Source organism: Cygnus olor, chromosome 1 (assembly GCF_009769625.2).
Source record: "Cygnus olor isolate bCygOlo1 chromosome 1, bCygOlo1.pri.v2, whole genome shotgun sequence".
Lineage (NCBI taxonomy): Eukaryota > Metazoa > Chordata > Aves > Anseriformes > Anatidae > Cygnus > Cygnus olor.
In genome coordinates, this window is record NC_049169.1 from 57,468,243 (window position 1) to 57,492,158 (window position 23,916).

The 23,916-nt window shown below is 41.5% G+C and overlaps 1 protein-coding gene across 1 annotated transcript; it reads right to left on the reverse strand.

Moving 5' to 3' along the window:
- Window positions 1–166: 166 nt before the first annotated feature.
- On the reverse strand, window positions 167–18,219 carry PWP1 (PWP1 homolog, endonuclein). Its single transcript, XM_040559693.1, has 15 exons — window positions 18,065–18,219; window positions 17,888–17,946; window positions 16,745–16,929; window positions 16,225–16,310; window positions 13,715–13,811; window positions 13,021–13,131; window positions 12,190–12,320; window positions 10,760–10,833; window positions 8,499–8,595; window positions 7,799–7,860; window positions 5,921–6,032; window positions 4,799–4,889; window positions 3,811–3,932; window positions 3,246–3,351; window positions 167–2,500 (listed from the first exon to the last, which is right to left on the reverse strand). Exons 1-15 carry the CDS (start codon window positions 18,215–18,217, stop codon window positions 2,382–2,384), a joined length of 1,605 nt encoding a protein of 534 aa, XP_040415627.1. The 5' UTR covers window positions 18,218–18,219; the 3' UTR covers window positions 167–2,381.
- Window positions 18,220–23,916: the final 5,697 nt, after the last annotated feature.

The window sequence follows — 23,916 nt, forward strand, 5'->3', positions numbered from 1 at the left end:
ACTCAGATTAATCCATCCAGTGCTAGGATACATGACACACCTCGCATCGTCCTTTGAGTGAAGAGCCACAAACCAGAAATGTAGTCAAGTGATTGCCATAACCTGTAAGCCAACTGTCCTTAACTGCCAAAGCCCTGACAGTAAGAAAAACAAACAGAAATGCTGGTGGCAGTTGATGTATTTTTCTTTTTAATACTTTTTAACTGAAGGATGTGGTTTGGCACAGAGCAAAGAACATCAATGCTCAGGGTTCCTTCTAAAAATAAAAAATAACAATGCTTTGGTTGGAAGTCAGTGAGATCAGCATGTGCAGACAAAGCAATTACCCTGCTACAGAAGTGTTCAGAAAACCAAAAATTGGCTATTGGAGTACAGTTACTGCCTCTTCTCACACTTGTTCGCTAGAATAGGTATGTGAAGAGGTAAAGGCTGCAGACTAGTAAGGAAGAGGCTTACAGATGATCAGTGTTTACAGTATGCATTACTTCTTATGCTGTAAACCTTTTACCACCTAGTGATGGGAGGGTTTGCTGCTACTATTATTTATGGAATGAAAATGTATTTCATTCACTTGTTGTTTTTTTCCTGGAAAAAATTAAAAATGTGGCTCTTTTCTAACGTTCTTCTTTAATATTTACACATTCTGAAAAAAAACAGCACTTTTTCATCGTCTGCCTCTCCCAGGCTTTCCTGTGTTTAGTAAAGGGAGAGCTGGGATACGAGGTGCCTGCTTGCAATGAACAATTCCTCCCTATAAAACAGGGCCCAACTTCTAGAGCCAATAATACCCACAGGCAGAGCTAGAGGAAACTACTACCCTCAAAGAGCTTAACATGAAGCATTTATTTCAAATGGAAGCGTTGAAAAACTTACAGCTTTTCACTGCAGAGCACTTGAACAGAGGTGGTTCTGGCACTTTTACCTCTTCAGCTTCGCAAACCCAGTTGTTCGTGTTGTGGTGCCTGGCAGATAAAGGATTGGGAAGGGACTCGACACATCCAAGGTATTCTGGAAACAGCTGACTTGGAAGCTTAGAACCACTTAGGTTGCAAAAGACCCTTTTGAAGCCGAACTGGATTCAGATGCAGGCACTTTGAGGAATGGAACAGAAACCCACAGCCCTGCCTTTTCCAATGTGCAGCCTGCACCGATTAATTTCTCTGCTTTACCTCCCCGGAATAAGTTCCAATGAGCTAGGGTGGAAAGCAGCGGTAACAGCTTGTCAGCTGTGTGCACAGACACCACAGCTGCTTTGACACCGGTTGTTTTAACACCCAGGGCATTTTTGCTGCGGTAGTGCTTTAACAGACACCTTCTGGAATGTGGAGAGGGAAGCACTTCATAGGAGGATGGGTATCATTTAGCTTCTGGCCTACAGGAAGGCACTTGGTGCTCATTTTAAAGGCGAGGAACCTTGATGAGGTTCCTGCTGTTACAAATGAATTCAGTCGGTGGTTAGGCTGACACTCAGAATGTTCCTCTGGGCCTTCAGGTTTCAGGCAGAAACGCCTGCGAGGGGTTAAGAACACAAGCAGGTAAAATGGATAGCAGTGACAGGGACCAGCTGAGATCCCTGCTCCCACATTGCGCCCTGACAGCCTCTTACCCTCTTCTGAATGGTAGCTCCTTATTTCAATTCTAATTCCTTTTACAGATATCAGATTTAGACTTTAAAATAAACAAACAAAAAACCCAACAGCAGCACACATGTAACATCAGTAAGATTCAGGTGCTGTGGAACCAGAGAAAAGAAACCCTTGATCTTGATGGGAAAGAGCGGGGATATTTCTGGTTTGACATCGGTGATCTGAGGTGTTACATTTCATGATTCTACTCAGGGACTCCAACTTACTATTCAAGACATACTCTTTCACACATAACTTTAAAAAAAAAATCTTAAAAATTTAAAATCTGTATAAGAAATCTGTAAATCCAGTCTCAAGGATAAATCATCTGTCTATTTACATTTGCCCTTTCTTTCAGCATTTGTTTGATGTCACACAACTGTTGACTGAAGTACCGTTCCTTATGCCATTACAAGTTATTTACCTCCTTTGCAGTATCTGACAAACTTCTGAGAGCAGCAGAATGCTTTTCTGGTGACAATCTCATATCTCAACTCTACACACAGCAGCCCCTAACTCAGGGATCATAATCTCAGGCCCACGGAAGTCATTCAGTCTTTCAAAGCTGGTGATAGAGGCAGAAACTCGGAACTCCCGACTTAAGAGCTTAACCACATGACCACGTTTCTTTGAGTGAAGAAGCCTGCAGATTGCATGACACGAATCATTTCTATGAACTATTTCCAAACAGGGGAATTTGTAGAATACACGAGTTGTAGTCCCTTTAATTACTTTGATTTTGTGAGGTTTGGTCCGTCATGATTCCATCGCTGTTTCTGAATTGTTGCTGCTACTGCTGGCCAAGGAGCTGCAAGCTGCAGAGTTTGCCGCGCCAGCCAGAACAAGTCTCTCTCTGTTTCCAAAAACTTCATTCACTGCAACACAGGTAAGGGATTGCTTACTTGTTACTTTCCCAGAGAGAAGAGCACTACGGCAAGTATATAGCATGGCAAACAAATAGAATGGAAATCCTAACCTGATGCAGTTTCAAAGCTTTCTCAGAGTAGAGATTTTAAGCTTACGTATCAGAACAAGTCATCTCCCATGCATGATAATAAAAATCACAAGTTGTGTTATTTCTCCCCCAGAGAATCTCTACATGTTTCCCTGTGCATAATTCCTTTACTCAAGTACTGTGAAATGGATGAGTTTTGTAGAGCAAAACAGTTTAAATTATTTATTTCTGGTTTTGGTCTCTGGTTTCCACCAAGCTCTTAAAAGCCTTCTCAAAAAAAAAAAATCACATCACTGAGTTATATGCAACTAAGACAACTGATCAAAACCAGTCCTCAATTTTCTTCCTACAGGTAGTCAAGAATGTGATACTTTTTTCTTTATGTTCCTAGTGTAAACAAGTATGACATAGGTATTATAAGAGATAAGGTATTACACTTCAGCTACAAGAAAATAATTCATGGCAAACACAGTTCTCCAAGATAGAAAAAAAAATAACAAAACAACATTTTTAAGCTCAAAGTGTGAAAACATCCAGTCTTTGGGTACTTCATTAAAAATGTTAACCGACAGTTTCTCTCAAAACCATACTACATTACTCTATATACAAATACACTCTGGGGGTAGGGGGGAGAACATCAAGATTCCAGAAAATTCTAATGTTACCTGCAGAAATGGTGCTTATATCCCAAACACGCAGCCCTTCTCGCTCTCCTCCAAAGGCAAAAACAAATGGGAAGTCAGGGCAGCAAGCTGCACAGAAGAGAACACCCTGGGAAGAAGGAAGAAAGATTTTATTTATTTATTTATAAATATCATCTTAAAACAATTTTACCATCTGCAAATACTTTCACCAGGCAAGTTTTAACGAATGTAAGTTCTCTGTTTCTTGACAATTGACTTTAATTTTGTGACTTTACAAAATTTTAAGAGCTGTTAATTACAAGTAATAAATCACATCTTCACCCTGAACCCAGCAGATACACACTGGAGTACCCCTAGTTCTAGTCCAGAACATGGTATCTAATTTTCAAGTCTAAGGCTTTGAAGCAGTTTTCCAATTACATCTTGAATTGAATACTGCATTGTAACGAGAACGATTTACACAGAATACACAGATGGGATTTTTTTTTTCCTAAAAGATGTTATGTAAAACAAGATTCAAGTTAGAAAACAGATTCAGCAGACAGTTTATATAAAAATCCTCTTGGAACCAAGAAATGAAAGTTACCATTTTCATATCCCTGGAATGGATTAAACTTGGTTTGCCTCCCAGGATATCCCAAATTTTCACATATTTGTCCGCTGATGATGTCACAAGGCACCCTTTGACCTGAGTGCTCAGCTGTAGCCCTGGAAGAAGATTAAGAATGCATGGCTGCGAGAGCATCACGGAATCACTGTTTCAGAGACGAAGATACATTTTGAAGTGAAATCATAGGAACAAACTTAATGTTCTCCTCACGCTAAGCTCTGTTCCAGCAAAAAGACGCAAAGAGTTATTAATAGTTTTATGTTACCACTGTTCCCTACCCTGAGAGAAGTAACAATCTTTTGAGAGCAAACTAACTTCACGTAGGTCTATTTTGTTTCTCAAACTAATGACAGTAGCAGTACAAAGTTGCTTCTTACTTCACATAAACTTCCCCAGGTAGTTTCCTTCCTTCATTTGCCGAGCACCATCTCCGTAGCCATACGAGACGACAGGGCATACTCATATGATCTCATTTTACGCACTTAATCGGGTGCTTCAAGTTGTGTTTCATAGCTCCTATACTGGTCAAAGTAGTCTAAAGCAGAGTGTGTGATAACCTTCCCACGTGCCATACCTAGGTCACCACCAGGCTGAATGTTGGTATAAAATAATTACGGATACAGAAGGTAAACATTACAGTTCATAGTCCTGGACCAGAGTCCATAGTTTCAGTCCTTCCTCACCCAAAAAGCACAGGGACTGTGTCCCAAATGAACAGATCTGTTTTGACATGTTTATTCTTCACAGTATTTGCTGTGAAAAGTTTACCGTTTTTAAAGTCCGTTTCTTACAGTGGCTTCTCAGCACAGATTGTTTCACAGTCCAGCTACTCATGATCACTACGCACAACCTTTTTTTTTGTTTTGTTAAGGAAGGATTCACTACCACCTCAGTCATATCAGTTGAAGACATCTTCCAAATAAGCCTTAGCACTGGGAACAAACACGATACACTCTCAACTTACCTGACACCTCTTCCTCGTGAGCCTTCAGAGTAAACAGCGGCTTATCAGAGCGAGCATCCAGACAGTACACAAAGCCATCCTCTGTGCTTGCCTAAGGAAACCACAATACTTTAAAAACAAACAGCTGTAGCCATTCATCTGAAGAAAGCTTCTGTGACATAACACCCACCCTTCTATTAAATCCCTGTAGTCTGAGACAGACTTCCAGTGCTTCTCCGTCAGGCATGTAACACATAGTTCTGCACCTCCCAAGTCAGACTCCACAAGCCTGGTGCCCGAGCTGTTCCATGTATCTAAACTACACTGCACTGACATACGTGGAAGACATAATCCTGGTCAAATTTCTTAATTATATTCTGATTTGAAGACGTTTGCACTGCTAGGGTTGGTTGTAATGCTAGGCAATGAAATACAGAGCCTTTCATCTCTAAACCAACAGTTCAAACTTTCTGGAGCCACCTAGTAGCTGCCCAGTAGACCTGCGCAAAGGTAGTGTGACTATACTGAGAGAGATCTACATGGCAAACCCAACAGAACTGAGCAGCTGCTCTTGTGGGCTGTATACACAAAGCAACAGAGAACGAGGCAGATAACTGAGATATCAAAAAAGTTTTGTTTTTAAATTCTGTTCAAAAGCTTTATTGTAAAAATCTTGATAAAAACAAGCTATTTTTACTTTATACCAGGTAAGAGAACAGTGCCCTCTAGTGCTGATGTGAAACACTGAATTAGTATTCAGGATCTTAACTGTAATTAGCTCCTTCTCTGCTGCAATTGTCTCATTGCATGAAATGTAACATTAACTATGCAGAGGACAGCACATCCCAGCCACTGAATGCTATGATAGCATAGCAAAGATGCCACCTCTAGCATGAAAAAGGATCAGCATCAATGGCTTCCACACCATCACAACGAGAAGAAGATACCAAATAAGTAACTGATTTCTATATATATGTTGAGAAATCTACCTAAGAACAACCTCCGGCATGTTGCATTTTGAAATAAGCAATGCTGACAGCCCAACTCTCCATCAGCTCTATTATCTGATTCAGAAACATAAACACAAAGATACAGGCTAAACAAAACACCCAACAGGCCAAGAAGAGAAGCATATATACTCACTAAGAAATTACAAGGTGAAAAGTGATTCCAAGTTACTCTTTCAACCTGACCACTAAACCGCCAGATTCGATGGTTATCTTGTGGACTTCTGCAATCATACAGCACAGCTGATCTATCAGGAAAACAGACAGGAAGGGGAAAAACAATAAAAATCACAGCAGAACACTTTATGAAGTTTGTTTTACCACTGGCACCTATAGAAGGTACATATAAACTACAATTCAAAAATTAAAATGGGAACTTCTTCAATACGTAAGACTTCTAACTAAGTAATAGATGTTGAAAACCTCTCAGATAAGCACAAGCTTTTTGCATAAGCTTCACAGTTGCACCTTGGTTACATTCAGTGGGGCTATGTGAGACTAAGCAAACAGAGCCCAAACGTGCTCAATACATTAGGTGCTTATTATATAGGAGACCGTAATGCATATAAATGAATTATGAATGCACTTTATTAAAGTCAACTAATTACTGTTCAAAAATAATGCTCTAATTCAGAAAGCAATTTATGATACATATACATTTTCAAACATGCTTTAACCAAAATAAATAAATAAATTTAAATTCGGTTAGGTAAATGCTAGTCTGAAAAGGAGAAGGAATAGATGGGAGTTAGCAGGTCCTTTGGGATTCTTTACAGACACGTGCTCAGGCAAGTGGTGGCAGAATCTGTCCAAACCAAAAAAGCTCCTGGATGCAAGCACAAGAAAGGAGCAATGCTGTCACTCTTGCAACATCTCACTGCGACCAACATCCACAATGTAACTCATTCCCACTCTACCTTTAATTAAAGCCAAAGAAATGTGAGATCTGGTTTTCTCAGTTCCTTTACCAGGCATTTTCTAAAACTGTTTTAGTACATACAGAATTTTTTATGGTCTAACTTCCAGGTTTTGAAAGCATCTGCCATCATTCACTGAATTGCCTGCAGTCCTTGGATGCTTTACAAGAGAAATCCACAAAGGCAGTCTACTAGTTTATGGACAATATACTGGTTTATAGGTGTGCAAGGGATTAAAGGGCTAGCTAAAAAGGAATTGAGAAGCTGAAAGAAGTCCAAATGCTGAGACTATATTTTTATGGAAGAAAACAGAGGGGAAGAAAATAGACAGAAGCAGGTTCCCAACGATAACGCAAGGTTTTTCTCCAATACTTTTACTTAAGCAGACGTAGCAAGAGCATAAGACAAGCCAGAGAACATAAAGGCTTGGCCAAAGACCAATGAGTTTTTTAAATACATTAACACAAGGCAAAGCCTTAAAAGCAGAATAAAAAAATTCATTTCAAATAAAATACATGGTTATAGCACAAAATTTAAAAGTTATCCCTGTGAGATGAGAGAATAGAGAACTTTTTTTGGCTGGCAGGATGTATAAGTAGCTAGTCCAAGTGAGCAGACAAACCATTTCACAGCAACTCCCCGCTGCAATTACAGGATTGCCTGTTAAGTTTTGGCTATGTCTTGGCTGTCAATAGGGGCTATGCAGAGCTGACTGGGACCTGAAAGGCCTTTATATATCCAGTCTGGTCTTACAGTTTGGAAAAACATAGATAAGTTTTTGCAGGGATGAGCAGTGGCACACTCCTAATGCAGAAAATGCCAAAATGCCAAATTATGAAATAAATTCAGTTTGGAGCAGACACCTGGCACAGGAAATTGCAGTCCAGATGGTTAAAAGATTTAACTTAGCTGAGGAAGAGGTAAGGAAAGCTGCATTTTGGCCACGTACAAACCTGGCTACCTTAATGGAAAAAAATAACCTTGCTAAAATTTGGCAGTGCTACAAGCAAGTGATAAAAAAGAAAGAAAACGTGAGACTTAATTCAATATTAATAGCCACTCTAAGTGTAACATTTGAAAATATTACCCTGACATACTTATCGTAAGATCCAGAAATAAGGGTCTGAGTTTCAAATGGATGAAATTGCAAAGTCTGGACCTAGATAACAGGAGATTTCATTAAAAAATAAGTATTGAGATAACACATACAGAGACTTCCTTTGAACAAACATAGCAGACACACACACACAAAACAAACAAACAATCAAGCAAAAACTCTCAGCACTTTCACCAAAAGAAATGAGATGATTAGTTCATCTCTGATGTACCTATCACTCTACATATATACATTTTCTACATTATATATTTTGGTAAAATTTATTTTAAAGCTTTCTTACCTACAACACACTGTAAACAACACTCGTTTCTTTACACAAGACTTACAGTTTGACTTCTGTTCAGAGATCTACTTTTTGTAGATTATAGCAGCACTATCAGATTCCCAACCTTCAGGGCTTTTACACAAAAGGCATTTAAAAAAAATAAGCAAACAAACAACAAAGCCTACTGCAAGTCTTCCCAAAACTTCCTTAAGGATAAGTAAAGTAACACTTTTAAAATCAAACACAACGTTGTCTGCAAAAGCAACTAATTCAGAAATCTAAAGAATTCTGCACAGTTGGCTGGAAAATTATAGAACTGTTGTTCTAAGGGTTCACTACCAAGCAGCTACTGAAAAAATGCAGTATTTTTCTCTCTGTTTTTCACAGTGGAAGATGCATCGCAATTACTACATACCTTGTCTGTGTGTAGCGTCAGGCTGGCTGCTGCCTTACCAACGGACATATCCCACAAAATCACAGTGCTGTCAGCAGACGCACTTGCTAAAACGTTCCTGATAATGCATCAAAAGCGAAGTTTAAAAAAAATCTTTATATAGACACAAACTAATAGTGGTCAAAAATCCTAAACACATACAGAGCCTGATTAAGCACACTGGTCTATGGCCTATGTATCTCAAGCCTAAGGGATAACTTCCCTGAAGGTAATTCTAAGTTACAAGTAAAGACTACAAACAGACCATGTTATTTTAGTAAAATACTTATATTATAACACTGAGATTTTTGCTTGCATTTCCCCCCACACACCACTTAAAAATATCATTTAATGGAAGACTTTCTGAGCAAAGCAAAGTGAGAAAGGCTTTTAGGCACTTTGTTTCCTTTGACAGAAAGTTTTAAGCATAACCTACACAGCTTCGGTTTGTCAGCATATAAGTACAGCTAAGAGCTGGACAAACCTATTTTTAACAAAATACTTTGCTCTCCGGTATCTGAGTGTTTATATAACTAATAAAGACCCAACACTGTACACCCATCCTACAGCGTTCACAGGAACCACTAACATTTAACAGTTAGTTTACAGACCCCACATTTCAACTTATATTTGATCAACTGTGTCAATAGCAATAAAAGTTTTTAAGTTTAATCAGAAGAAACTCAAAACATTCCTAAAGCTTGTCAAAAACACCCTACAACCACTGCCACTGCATTTAAAAAACAGATCTATAACCTCAACATGCTGCTTCTGCTTGAAACTGCTCTTCTTCCACGTTCCCCCCTGCAAGGAAGTGTTTCTGACTGAGAGACCTAACAATCTCCTGGAAAAACTGTTCTCCCAAACAATGTTTCAAGAAAAAGTTACAAAAATGCATAGTGAAGGCTATGAGAATATGTTACATTAATGTAAGTACCATTAAGACCCACAGGCAGACAGTTATTTATAGAGAGCTGTCACAGCATGTCTTGCTTAAAGAAAAAAAAAAAACAACATTCAAATATAAGCTGCTCCAAGGAGTTCTTTGTTTCAGCCCATAAGCCTCCCATTTCAAAGGCTGCTTTTATTTCATGAAAGACCTATCGGTATCAATGTGCTCATAACTCTGTATATTACTGAATTATACATTCCAGACATCTTAATTCTTGTAGCTGTAATTTCTGTGATTTGTCTCCATATTATCACAAGACAATCATTTCCAAATAGCATGAAAGCTACTCTTTTGTCAGATGGGTAGAACGAACAATAACTAACACACTCTGCGCCTGTGCATAATTGAAGAACAACAGACTGCACTGTAAATTAAGGGTGAAGCCTATGTATGTTTATCGTATGTCTATGTGGGTGTTTCCTCCTTTGTCTAAATAACAAGGAACTTTAAGTAAATGCTGATACCTGCTGATTGGAAGCATGCAGAATTGACTTTGTGCATCTTCAGAGACATTTATGACAGCAGGAAAAAGAAAAAAAACTTAGTCTGTATCTGACTGGTACAGTTTCAAGGCCCATTCTGAAGATCCTTTGACAGCTGAATCGTTAAAAACCACCTAAGCAATAACAAGTGGCATCTTTATTTCCATCAGCACATCGCCCTTGACCTCTCCCCCAGGATGGGCCAGCTTTGTGTTGCTTCAATAGCACCACTTTATTGCTAGCTCGTTCAGGCAACAGAGAATTCCCAAAAGCCAGAGTCATTTCTATAGCTGTGCTGTCAGGGCTTTCACACTGGTTTCTGTTCACAGCTCTAGGGCAAAAGGCAGAGGGGAGAGAAAAAAAAAAAAACACAACACAAAAACCACAAAGTACAGCAAGGACTTCCTTCTATAAAGCTACTTCCATCTTTTGAAATGGTGTTTTAGGTCATTGGCAGATTGGCACAGATCAGGGCAAACCTTGTGCTATTCCAATTTGTCCATCTGACTTAAATGTAGCTGATTTATTGAATGGCTTGGACACCCCTTAGCCACGCCTTCACCTGGACAACTTGCAAATAAAAATGATCTGCAGCAATATATACATATTAAAGAAATTAATAGAAATAATAATTTAAAAAATAGCTTTGAAAAATAAAAAGGGGACAGGTATTTCTGAGAATTGATTCATTTCAGCCCTGCTTCCAAGTTCAGCGTTATACTACATAAAGTTTTGAATTTGTGAAAAAAACATGCCTAATTAAGTATGCTGATTTGTATCCAGCCATTGCTATTGAAGTACTCGTTTACCTGCTTTGTTTGTTCCATGAAAGATCAAGCACAGCATCAGTATGTCCTTCCACCGTTCCTTCCGCAGATAAATTCTGTATATGCAGATACAACATCAACAGGCTTTAGAATGCTACGCCTTCAACGGAAATCAAACATTAACAGGAATTCCTTAAATGCCTGCACAAATAACTGTATTTTCTCTTACTTGCTGCAACAAGGCTTTTAGTAGAACTGCGCCTGCAGTACCTGCACTTCTCCTACTCCAAGTCTACTGCTCCATCCACAGCAGGAGAGCTTACAGAACCAATAACTCCCTTCAGGCTATAGAAGAAATTTCATTTTCACCAGTTAATGTGCAGCCTCTTCAACTTTTTTCTTAATGCTTCTGGCAGTTTCCTCTCTCTCCTCCCCATCAACTGCACTTTTGGTCCTTGTAATTGCCAGCTCCTACAAATTCTAATTTGAAGTGGTTAAGCTTTGAAGGAGTCTTCCAGGACAGCAACTGGAAACCACCTATAAGTCACCCCAATCTTTTTCTGTTCTTTCCTCCAGACTTTATTTATCCATACACAGGGCAAACAGCTTTTCAAATTGAGGTAACATTCATGAATGATTACCTTCAACAGCAATTCTAATAACTCAAGGATTTTCAGAAGCAAGTTTCAAAGAACAAATTCCCTTTCTTGGGGTATTTTTTTCTATTGTTTTTAAAATGAGAATGTTTGAGAGCTCAAGAAGTAAAAGCCCTTCCCAACTACGCAGTGTGTTCTACAACTGACTAACACTGAAGTGCCCCTTTGAGAAGCTAAGATTAGCTATATATCAAGTGTTCACACCCGTATTTACTTTAAAGAATCTTTAAGTACTTTATGAAGAATCTATTATAAATAAATTATAGAAGACTAAGTTATGCTATCTTCCATACTTGCTCTACATACCCAAGAATTTGGACAAATCACCAAGGCACACTCAGGTCTACAACAAGGGTAGGATTCAGATCACAGAACTTGGCATCGAGTCGAAACCTACGCCTTACTCTTTCGTAATTAAGGTTTTCTCCGCAGTCCACTAAAAGAAACTCAGTCATTCTCCGGGCGTGTCTCTATGCATTCACCCTAGATAATCTCGATGACTACCTTAAAACATGCTTCAGTTTTAGATGGATAAAGCTAACAGAGGTGAATCCTGACTAACAGTGGTTTATTAGAGTAAACCCTGTCCTTTATTGCTCAACACCTTATCAGCTCTCTAAGTCATGGGAAAATAGCAGTTTCAGCCTCCTGTATACTACCCTAACATTATTTTCTGTAACCTGTCTAGACACCATCTTTCAACATGACAGTGGGAATTAAACCAGACTACCTACGGTTTTATATTTTTCATTGTAGGAAAGAAGTAATAACAACATTATCCTTGCTCTACGTTTCTTCCATTTAACCAATACTTACTTTTTTTCCTTTCTTTTTCTTCTTTTTCTCTTTCTTGTTGCCAAGAGAAAAGACTGGTTCTAAGCAGTCCACTATATCAAGGTCCCAAATATCAATAACTGGGGTCATGTTACCCACTGCAACGTAATTTCCTACACAGAAAAATGCGAAGGCAACCACTTTTAGTTATAAAAATAGTGTATCTGGCAACCCAGCTGTTGCTGCTTTCTTTGATTAGGTAAGATTTATGTTTACATGCCAGAATTTTCTATCTGAATATTTTTGGTGATTAGAACTGACAAGAAGTGGTTTAAAAATACTGACAGCAGATGTTGCCAGAAAATTCTGACTTGCTCTTTAGTACACTTCCCCTTGAGTACAAGTAACTTTTTGAAGACGACATATAAGGCACCACATGTAAGGAAAACAAAACAAAAAAAACTCTATGTGATATGGAAAAAGCCTGTAAAAACGGGAAAAGGGTTACTAAAAACATCAGCATATATAAATCTCATTGTGTTTTAAAGTTAACCAACTGCATTGGCCACAATGAGTTTAACAAAAGCAACCTTTCATTTACAAATGTAAAAAAAAAAAATCAGATTAGAGAAGAGCTTGCTTTGGTCTGCTAATTAACAATAACTATTTCTAATTAAACCAGTATTTTAGTCACATGACTTGTTATGCCAGAAGCACCAAGAATAAAACTGTTACACAGTTTTTCCCTCTTAACATCTTGGGTTTATTTCTTAGTCCCACTGGAGAAAACTACCTAGTGACAACATGACAATAACATACATTTCAAGTAAAAAATACTCTTACTTGACAATTACAGTATCCTTTGTCATTTACCTGATGATTCATCAGGATTAGGATCAAAATTCAACCACTCCAAACTTAGAGGGTAAGCAGGCAAGATAATATCATGATGTACATAAAATGAGTCTTCTTCGTGATTATAAACTGAAAAAGAATTAGAGATATACATGGCATCAGTGAAGAGGAAAACCAGCCAACTTGTAGTTCACTTCTAAAGAAGGAAGATGTGGCAAACACTAAATTTCCAAGATGATCTGAAATGCAAATTTGCGATGCGTTCAGAGTTTCAACGCAGAGGCCAGAGCCTCCAAATACTAATGTTATGGCTCACAAAACTAAACATAATGAACTAACATTCACCTGCATACTTTAGATAAGGAAGTGACAAGTTCAGCAAAATTTAGACAGTTTGTTCCTAACTTTCCACACTACTTTGTAAGAATCACTTCAAAATAAATGCTCTGTACTATCACCATTTTCTACACGAGGAGATATTAATGATGGTTTAAACATTAATTTTACAGAATCAATAATTAAAAAAATGAAATAAGTCTAGATTCAGTCACATGGGAAATCAGGGTAGAAGACAAACAGTTTTCACACAGTAGGGAGCCGAAGACTCCAAAAACCAACCCCCACTCCCTGTTCTACACAGCCACATGGAACAAACGGGCTAGGCAAAACCTATTTCCTAGCTTCATTGTAAGGAACAAATCCTGTTACTTACCATGGACCTCCAAACTACAGTAGTCTTTATCAACTCTGCCACAAAGGACAAGATTGTCACTGGATTTAATCAAAAAGTCTTCCTGTTCATATTGATCCTGAACAGTGAAAAGGAGAGGACAACAGACGTTAGCAAGGCACGTACACACACGTGACTGCACAAGTACAAAAGGCTGAATCAGTAACATTTTCTAACCAGAACTGAAAGCACTCGAAAACCAACGCCCTGCAGCCCACCCACCCAAAAAACCATCTTCTGATGGTAAATGCAGAAAGGCAGGAACCAGGCTCCATCGTGGGGATATTGAGTAGTTGTTATGCAGGCTGAAGGAGCGTTTATGCGGACCTAGCTGGATTTAGAGAAATGTTTAATTACTAAACATGAAACCATCTCTTGAGGCTACCACAATGCAACCCGTTGCTGAAAAGAAAATCACCACCAGGGGCCCACATTTGTATCTTATTTCCCTTGGGCTCTCATGCCTGGGGCATTTATACAATGTAACACAGTTTCACACAATAAGCACACTGTGGCTGCTCTTCACACACGGGAAGCAATTCCAAGAGCATTAATGCATTGTCCACTTTCTGGAAAATATTTCCAGAAAAGTGCTGCCTGCAGCTATACTGGGCGTTCAGCTGCACCAGAACAGTTGTAGCCTCCATCCAATTTCCATTGTTACTGAGGAATGGAAGGCATTCCGGGAATTTTTGCTAGTGGAAAACTAAGAACTGTACATAAAAGTCAGTAATCTTACACAGACGACCACCACCCTTCAAATATACAACACATACAGGACCTTTTGGCTTTCATGTTGCAAGCTTTTAATAATTTCTTTTTTATTCACTCCAAGCATTTTTTCAATATTTGAATTCTACTGGGTATTGCAATTCTTTGAGCTAGTCAAGTTAATGCGGTGCAGTGCTTGCTCTTCAACAGCGGTGGTAATAAACGCCAATAACATAAAATGTATGCTGGAGAGTATTAAAAAGTATTCAGAATCTGTGGAAAGGATTTGAGCATAGAGGGCTGAGAAAAGGGAGCTCCCCTTTTCTGTGTCTGGAAGAAAGCCAGCTTTTCTGACACAGAATAAATAGGATCATAGAATATCCTGACTTGGAAGGGACCCACGTAGCTCATGTTCTCCTAGTGCACGTACCTCTGACTATAAAATCCCTTTCAAAGCATTTATCTTCTCTGCTGGTACACGTGAGCAAGAAAAATCACCAATGGCTCAGTGGAACACACGTAAAACATACAGTGCCCCAAACTGAATATAGCAAGTGAACACGTTTTAAAGATGCACATATACCTTCCTCCCTGAGCTTTGTTATGGTACGTGAAGCCACCACAACTTCTCGTGTGAGATCACACGTTTGACAAGGGTCCCTTACAAACAAACTGGACATTGTGGTAGGAGCCTACAACTAGTCTTACCTTTCAATTTTGAAAGCTTTGTGAAGAATCTAAAATAGTACAGAAACTACAGCTACCAGAAAAAAATCAGAACCTTTATGCTTAGCAAAGGTCTCAAAAATTCACCTGCCCCAGCCCCCTGCCCCAGATGATCACAGTCCTTGCAGCTCTCTAAATTATATTGTCTCTTCGCATGAAGCCTCTCCTTCTAACTGACTTCTGTAGCCTCTCCCTGTACATTAATTCAGACGGCAGTTACAATCCATCTTTCTAAATTAGATTGCTGGATGTTCTTTGAAGTCTCTCCATATCACTTCTGAAGAAGCACCCCACATTCTAGGTAAGGCAACACCACTGTTGCATACAGTGGAAGGATTACCTCGTGCCTCACACGCGGCATCTCCATTTACCACAAAAAGACAAAGAGGCTGCGCAACAGGACAGCGCTGACAGTCAGCCCGTGGTAGACTACAGCCAGAGATGACTTCTCCCCCTGCAGAGCTCCTACGAAGCTCCTGCCAGGATGTTCCCCATCTGATATTCGATGGAAACTGATACAGGCAGAAATAGGCGATTATGCTGTAATTGATGCTTATTTAACGGGGATGTATTTCTTCAAGACATAGCCCTAATATCACATGATTACTTTTCTTTGTAATCCTGTTTTCTAAAATAGCCTGGGTCCATCTCAGCTTGATTTCTTCCACAAACTGGCGGAAGACGTAAGAGGCTTGTAATCTCACAAGTTGTCTAATTTTGGTCATTAGTGACCTGCGATACTGAGACTTGTTATTTCTTCAAGCACTTTCTGTGTCCTATCAGGGAGCTGACAAGCCACCTCCACGTGCGGAAGTACACGTCCTAAATCATGAGCTAGTTCACCTTAACATCTGACTTAAAGGTAAAAAGTGCACAGAAAGGGGGCTGCACAAAGCAGCCTTAAAAGGAAAAAGTTCTGTCTAAGCAAAAACCTGGCAAGCCTTTTAAAAGTGCTGCAAGCACCTAAGACCCCAAGGCAGTCTGGCAGAGAATTAGACTTAAATGAATTCTAAGCTAATGTTGTTTAAGATATTTAGCATTTGTATAGTACTTACAGTGTTTTTTAGAGTGACGTAAGGATCCTGATCATTGCTCCCATACACTGCCAGACCAGCTAAAGTTTCTCCGAGCTTTCTATCACCTAGATGGGAATTTCAGAACATTTCTTACATGGGTCAACGACAGGTGAAGTTAGACACTCCTGTACCAGTACCTGTATTGCAAAGTATCAGGAGTGGGCTAAATGAACCTCCAAGTTCCAAACACGAGGAGAACCTCAGTAAGCTACATTGCTTTGTGCTTTCAGGGACTCTTGCTGCTGTGCTCCGGCACTGCAGCAGGGGGTGTGACAGCCTTTCCAACGCTGCTCAGTTCTTGCATCAGGGAGGAGGACACTAAACTGTTTCACTCACTAAATCACTTCCTAAATTGGGACGAGGAAATAATTCAACACGTGAATTTCCAGCACTTGAAACAAAGCACTCTGTAGTTTTAGGGTACTCGTGCCTCAAGTACCACAAGAGGTGAAAAGGTTCCTCATCTGCAATGCGTATCTGACGTTTAAATTTCTCTTACCTGTGTCTTCCTCTTCATCATACTTATCCAAATCGTATTCAGCCAGTTCATCGTCAGTCAGCTTTTCGGAGGTTTCCTCCTGGTCTTCATTTTTAGGAGAAGACTCAGCTCTTTCAGCAGTGGCAACGTCCATGCCATCTGCCGTCTGGCCCTGCTCATCTTCATCGCTATCATCAGCACCTTCCCTGTTTAAAGACAGACACCCCCCGAGGAAGCAACACGGAGTGGATGTTTCCAGGAAATCATTCAGCGGATTGGTAACAAGATTTCAGCACGCAGTCCTGGCTGCTCACATGAATTTCCAGTCTTTATGCCAATAATTTGGAAACCTACTCACTCCTTTCCTGACTTCTCCCAAAATAGAAGATGTCGTTATTCTCAGGCTGATAGGGAAAGTTTTTTCTTGCACATTTTCCTGACAAAGCGTGGCATAAGTTTTGTTTGGTGGAACTAAATTGAAGTGTGTCTAGATCTCTTTCTCTTGCCTTTCCTTGTGGATAATTCAGTTTCTGTGAATGCCTGCAAGGAATTCAGCAGAAGGAGCGCAGAGCAGACGCTGACTGAGGGCCTAAAGCGGACGTGCCAGGCCTCTGAGTGCAGCACGCTCCACAGGAGCTCACCCCTGCCGAACACAGCGCGTGCTGCCCTCCTGCACACAGTTCCCAGGCAGCAACCAGCCGAGGTGGCTCTCACAGACGGTGGGACCAGGTGATCTCGGAGGTCTTTTCCAACCTTAATGATTCTGTGATTTCTAAAGCATATATCAGATGTCTGTTTAGTAGAAGCACTTTGTATAACAGCGTGAGAACTGGAAACGAGATAATTAGAGATACTAAATTCAAGCCTGATTTATGACCTTTGCCCAGGAAAAGAAAAACTGGTCAATGTCATAGGATCATTAAGGCTGGAGAAGACCTTCAACATCACCTGGTCCAACCATCCCCTCACTGAGGGTGCACTCAGCTCCCTCATCCAAACCATCAATAAAGACGTTAAAGAGGACTGACCCCACCGTTAACCCCTGGGGCACACCACCGGTGACCAGACGCCAGCTGGATGTCACCGCGCTCACCACCACTCCCCGGTCCCGTCCGTGACCACCGACGGGCGCCCAGCCCGCCCCGTGCCCCCCCCCCAGCTCACCTCAGCCGTTCGCGGGCCTCCCCGACGAGGCGCCGGAGCTCGTCGCGGCTCAGCTGCACCTGGGGGGGGGACACGGGGCCGTTAGGGGGGAGCCGAGGGGACCGGGGGGGCGCTGAGGGGGCGCTGAGGGGACGCTGAGGGGACCGGGGGGGTCCGGTCCCGCCCCGCCCCCCCCACCTTGTCCGGCGTCTCCTTGGCAACGCCGCGCCGCACCCACGCTGCGCACGGCACCGGGCAGCTCATGGCGGCGCCGCCGCGTGCGGGACCGGGGGCTCGCGGGGGTGACGTCACGGGGAGGGATCGGGGAAGGAGGAGCGGGGGTGGCGTCATCGCAGCGCGCCGCGGGGGGGGGGGGGCAGAGGCGGGGAGGAGGGGCGGTGGAGGGTGGGGTTGTGTGGAGGGGGCTGTGAGGGGAGGTGCGTTGGGCGTTAATTAGCGGCTCTGTGCAGGGCTGTTGTTAATTGTTGGCTGCCCAGCTCCCTCCTGCAGTGCTCCGTGCCCCCTGAGCCAGCTTTGTGTTTACCGAGGCACTGCCCAGAGGGGGCACACGCGCGCTGCTTCCCTCCCTCCACACGCACGGTCACAGAGCAGCAGCGTGCTGTGGGGGCGCTCCGCCGCGCGCGTGCAGAAAATGAGGGGAGGGGAGAAAAATGGGTAGGAAAGCTGCATAGACGGCCTGCCGAGCTGCGGTTACCAGTAAATAACTTCTCTTTCGAATCACAGAATCATTAGGGTTGGAAAAGACCTCCAAGATCATCTGGTCCGACCATCACCCCACCACCAATGTCACCCACAAAACCATGTCCCCAAGCACCACGTCCAACCTCTCGTTGAACACCCCCAGGGACGGTGACTCCACCACCTCCCTGGGCAACCCGTTGCAGTGCTTGACCACTCTTCCATGTTTTCTCTGGAGTTGTGCCTGGAATGTGCCTCAGACCCATTTCTTAGCCTCTAATGAGCAGAGGTGATTTTCATTTTCTCCTGAGGCACCTCTGCAAAGTAAGGCAAGACTTGATAGCAGCGAGTTTCACTGTTTCAGTTTAGTCACCTATTCTGGTGTCAGAGCCTTCTGCCTGTCTGACGTGAAAAGCACTGAAACACTGTCCCTAATTCTGGATCCACTTATGGAGAATTTGAGGCATTTGACCCATCCCAACCTATCTGAGGAGACAAGTGCTGGGTAGTTCTCATCCACAGGAAATGTGTGTCCCTGTCTTGTTCCAGGTGTCATCATGAAGGTTCAGCTAGGTGAAGGTACCTGGCTAAGCAGAGCAAACTTTTATTCTGGCATGGACTTACCAAGTGAAGAAAAGCAGGGTCAGTAGGAAAAGTCAGTAGGAAAAATGACTCCACTGAAGAGAAGGGTCAACTTTTTTTTAGGGTATGTGTCAAAGTGCTTGGAGAGTATTACCCTTCACACTAAGTAAGGGTGGAGGAGAGAGGGGAGCTGATTAGTGAAGGTGAGATATAGAAGCCACCGGTGCCAGCAAGCTCCCCAATAATTATTTAAAAACTTGCAAAAAGGGTGCTCCAGAGTCCAGGGCTCTGCAGAGACCTTGAAATAACTTGAAACTGTCAGAAATAGTGTAAGCATTTCTAATATGGCAGCTGGAAGGTACTACAAGGCCATGAGAAGGTTCATACTGCAAATCATACAGGCTGTAAGCAAGAAAACAAAGGGAATTTTATGTGTTTTGAGAGAAGTGATGCTGCAGGCTTGTTGCTGTGGTTCAGCTCACCTCTTCAGATGAGACAAGGGTAAAGGCATTGATACACTAACACTGAAAAAAAAAAATCTTCTCTCAAATGAGCTGCAAAGTATGTGTTGCAGTCCCAGAGATGCAGAACAGCTAAAAGGGACATCACAACATCAAGAAATCCTCTAACTTTGGACAGACATAAAGAAGTGCTTACGAGTTGCTTTCAAACACCAAGGGCAGCCACAAAAGTCCTCAAGGTTACCTTTTGATTCTCTATTTGCATTCCCTGGGTGATTGAAATGAAGAGCATGAATTGGAGGAAACCAAAGGAAGATCAGTTCCCAATAGGGCAGCATCTTGTCAGGGGAGATAACATACCCTGCTTGCACACAGCAGCATAGCCTGGGGGGAAGAACTCTGATAGCTAGGCACAGGTAAGTTTTCAGGTGGTTGAAACAAGGCCACTTTGGTTTTCTTTCATCCAAGATCTCAAGGTGTTGTCTGGGAGATAACCAACCTCCCCGCTTTAGAAGATAAAGCATTCTAGCGCCAAGGCTTATTCTCCAAAATCTTAGGTTTTGCTTACCTTTATGGAATAAACTAGATCTGTTATTTATCCATTAACTTACCCTTATTTTTTATTGCTTATGGAGCATCTGTTTCCCCAAAATGTGCCCTAAGAGTTTGGGAGAATCCTATCACCCCAGCAATAACTGCTGTAACGTATTGCTGGAGCCAACGCAGAAGAAGAGAGGGAAATCCAGTCAGTGACCACTCGGCAAGCTGGAGGAAGGATGGCTGGGTGTGGAGAGTGGTCAGGTTTGTCCTCCATTTGAGAAAAATGACTTTAAATATATTGGTAGAAATCCAGTAGAGGGAAAAAGGGAAGTGTGGGAGGGGAAGAACCAAGAAGCACATGAGGGTAGGACACAGTCAAGGCCTTAGCAAGCCTCACACAGAGAGGTAATGATACAACACACTAGGGCTCCGCTAGTAAAGGAAAGTCAGTAAACATATGCATATGGGAAAAACCAACTGGCAGTTCTCCAGGTGCTGTGACTCTGCCAAGATATGCAAGTTTTACTTATAATTGTTGTTCTCACAGCCGGCAGGGAGTGGTGCCTATGTGCCTTTGTGTCAGCGTACACATGGGTGAGCACTCGGAGGAGAAGGGGTCCGTGCGAGTGTGTCGGGGCACCATCACATCTCTGTGGGCAGATGCACTCGTGAAAACACCAGAAGACTCCCACCCCTCCAGCTGTGCTGCACCACAGCAGTGAGGGGAGATGCTAGGGGCTGTATTTGTCTCAATGGCGGGACGTATTTGCTACTTCAATGTCTAAGAATATTGCCCAATATCAGCTGCTTCAAGTATTCATGATTTCAGGAAGAGACCTTTTTTTTTTTACAAGCTTCTGTGCTTGTAGGTCAGAGGGGCTGGGAAGCTCCAGAAAAGCAGAGAGGCAGTGGGGCTGTGCTGTGTACAGCAGCATCCTGGGCTGCAAGGCTATCTGTGCAGATTTGTGGATGTCATCTTAGATCTTTGTAGCAAAGCTTGGAGATAGACAGCCCACCTCTTACTCTGGAACAGCCCCCTTGAAACATTCTTAAAAAAAAAAAAAAGGTAATTGAAGAAGCTTTCATTAAAATATAAAGCTCTCTTGACATGGAAAAGTTTGGCTGATACTGCTACACACCTACAAATATGCCTGTATAAGCCACTATGCAGTTTTCTTAAATTTATTATTTCTGAATGGTTTAAATGATAGTGTTACTTTCTAAATAATCTAATTTAAGCTGAGATATACAATGATTTTTTTGTGTGTGTTACACAGATGCCTCTGCTGCTTATGCCCCCAGTAGACCTACATCAAGCACTTCAGACAGCGGTCTCCTGTTTGGACAATACCGGAGGCTCCTCTTGGGTAAGCCTTGCTGTGTGGCACTGGTGGCTTAAGACATCGCTGCCCACTTCTGCCTTGTAGAGGAGAAGACACAGCAGTGGGCAAGACTGTCCTAAACCTTAATTATTTTAGTGAATGTGTGCCAAAGCCCTCAGTTTCTACACGTTAAGGTTGTCCAGAAAACCTACAGAAAATGTGAACTGGCTGTAACAGAAGCACAGATGATTTTGCAGAGAATGTAGAGCAATGTTGTTAATGGGTATGTCTGAACTTCTCTATTTTCTCAGGGAAGAGTTAACTCAGATGCCCAGAAATAATACTAAATTGCTCCAGTATCGATATTCTCCTTGGGAAAGGAGACAGACCAGACCAATTTGCTACAAGTGAAGTTTGCTTTGCTTTTTTTCCTAGTGAATGATACTGGGGAGGAAGGGAAGGGGGCCTACATCTGCTACTAAATTTTGACATTTGTAGTCTTGCCACCCGTCGTTACCACACTCAGCTCCTGGACGGCTGGGCTTGCAGAGCCTGCAGGCACCTGACAGTGCCAGGATCCTAGTCTGGAGCCACCCTGTCGCTTGTAGCAATGTTTAACTCGCATGACTCACATGTATGGATTTTTCCTTCTAGGCCATACTTGAAGGGATATTACCGTTTTTTGCTTCCTGGATCAACTTGTTTTGTAATAATCTGGTACATTATAAAGGAAGGATCTGATTCTAAATCCATTAAAACTTACAAGGTACAATTAAATTTAAAAGTTAAAAAAAAACAACACTCAAATAAAAAGATTTTTTTCAAAGCTTGATTTTACTGTCATGCTAGAATTAATCATTTCCCTCTATTTACTTCTGAATTCTCCTTGATACCCATTTGGCACTTAGTTGACTTAGTTGTATGCACTTACAGCAATACTGCATAACAAAGCAAGCTCCCAGACTTTTGGGTCTTCACAAATCCAAACTGGCTGGCTACCACACATCTGCAGATGCTTAATTTTAAGCACCATGGCACTCCATTCCCTTGTCTTACATGCAGGTTTTTTTTTAAAAGATCAAGGCTCCGACAGAAATTTTTGGAAACAGCCTCCATGTCACTTTGTCAGAGGCACAGCGGCCATACTGACAGCAGTGAGTGGGGAGAGAAAGCACCAAAAGTTCCCGATGCAAAACGCTGGACACAGGTAGTTTCTGGGAGATGCTTCTTGGGAGAGCCCCCACAGTCCTGCTGCTGTCTGAAGTACACCGAGAAACACCTGAGCAGGAGAAGGAACAACAAAAACACTCACAGCAGCCATTGTCTAGGCTAGAAAACAATGGAATTTTTATTGAACAGAGATGGCTCATAGACACGCTCCAGAGAGTTCCACCTGCTGTTCAGCAATACTCATTGCCATCTGATAATAACCTATGGGGGCAGCTGTATAAAATAGGAATAAAATACCAAATTGCTATAGTCATTAATAACTTTGCCTTCCAAATACAGAACTGTATGTTATTTAAAGTCTGAAAATAGACTACAGTTGTTAGCATTTAAACCAAACCTTTATGATAACAAATATACAAAAAGGCAGTCAATATATTAAACATTTAAATCAATAGCATACATTTCTCAGAGGTAAACATTGAGCAAACAAAGCCACCAATGATGTTCAGAAGTCAGGTAAAAGTTTTAAGGTCAAGCTCCAAACACTGTAGCTTTCCTAAAGCCATAGTGGTATTACACTTGTATCTAGCCCCTAAATTGAAAACTACATAGCATGAACATTTGAAAATACGACATTTGCTATCCAACAGGAAATTGGAAGTTTCTTCAGTCCTCGTTGTATTTATATTAAAGCACCTGCGGAGACAGAGGGCAGTAGGAGTTAAGCACTTCGCTTTGCTAGGTTGAGGTTTTAGTTCTGGTACAGGTGAGGGCAACAGCATCCTCACATCAGACACAAATTCCAGCACTGATGGAAGAGAAGTATTGCCTGACAGATAAACTGCGTGAAAAATCAGCCTTGCAGCTTGCATGAAACAGCATGGGATTTGCATACCTGTCTATTTGCTGAAAGTCTGCGCTATTTCTACTGCACAGAAAGAAGTCTCCTTCAGTAGTTGATCTAATGCCTGAGTTTGAAAGCTTGGGATACATACATACGGTCAAAAATAATGTGACAAGTTTACTACCAATAAAAACGTGTTTTAATGCCAACAACTGATAAAAGTTCATATTGCAATATTGCTCACAACATAAATGTACAATTTGCACAAAACATGGCTCTTCAACATGAATATTTTGCAAGCTACAATATATATATATATAATATGTATAATTTCTTTCCTTAAAGAATTATATGCTGGAGTGCATGCAGAGAATTTCAAAGCAGTAACACAACAGGAGCAATCACTTGTTTACGGGTTACTGAAACCATTCA

Excerpts from the sequence above, each read along its gene's own strand:
- PWP1 (XM_040559693.1), bottom strand. The coding sequence starts at position 18,217 with ATGACGCCACCCCCGCTCCTCCTTCCCCGATCCCTCCCCGTGACGTCA. Across the intron at positions 13,132-13,714 it reads CTGTAGTTTGGAGGTCCATG|TTTATAATCACGAAGAAGAC; the intron begins GTAAGTAACAGG and ends ATTCTTTTTCAG. Across the intron at positions 6,033-7,798 it reads ATTTCTGGATCTTACGATAA|ATCAGCTGTGCTGTATGATT; the intron begins GTATGTCAGGGT and ends TTTTCCTGATAG.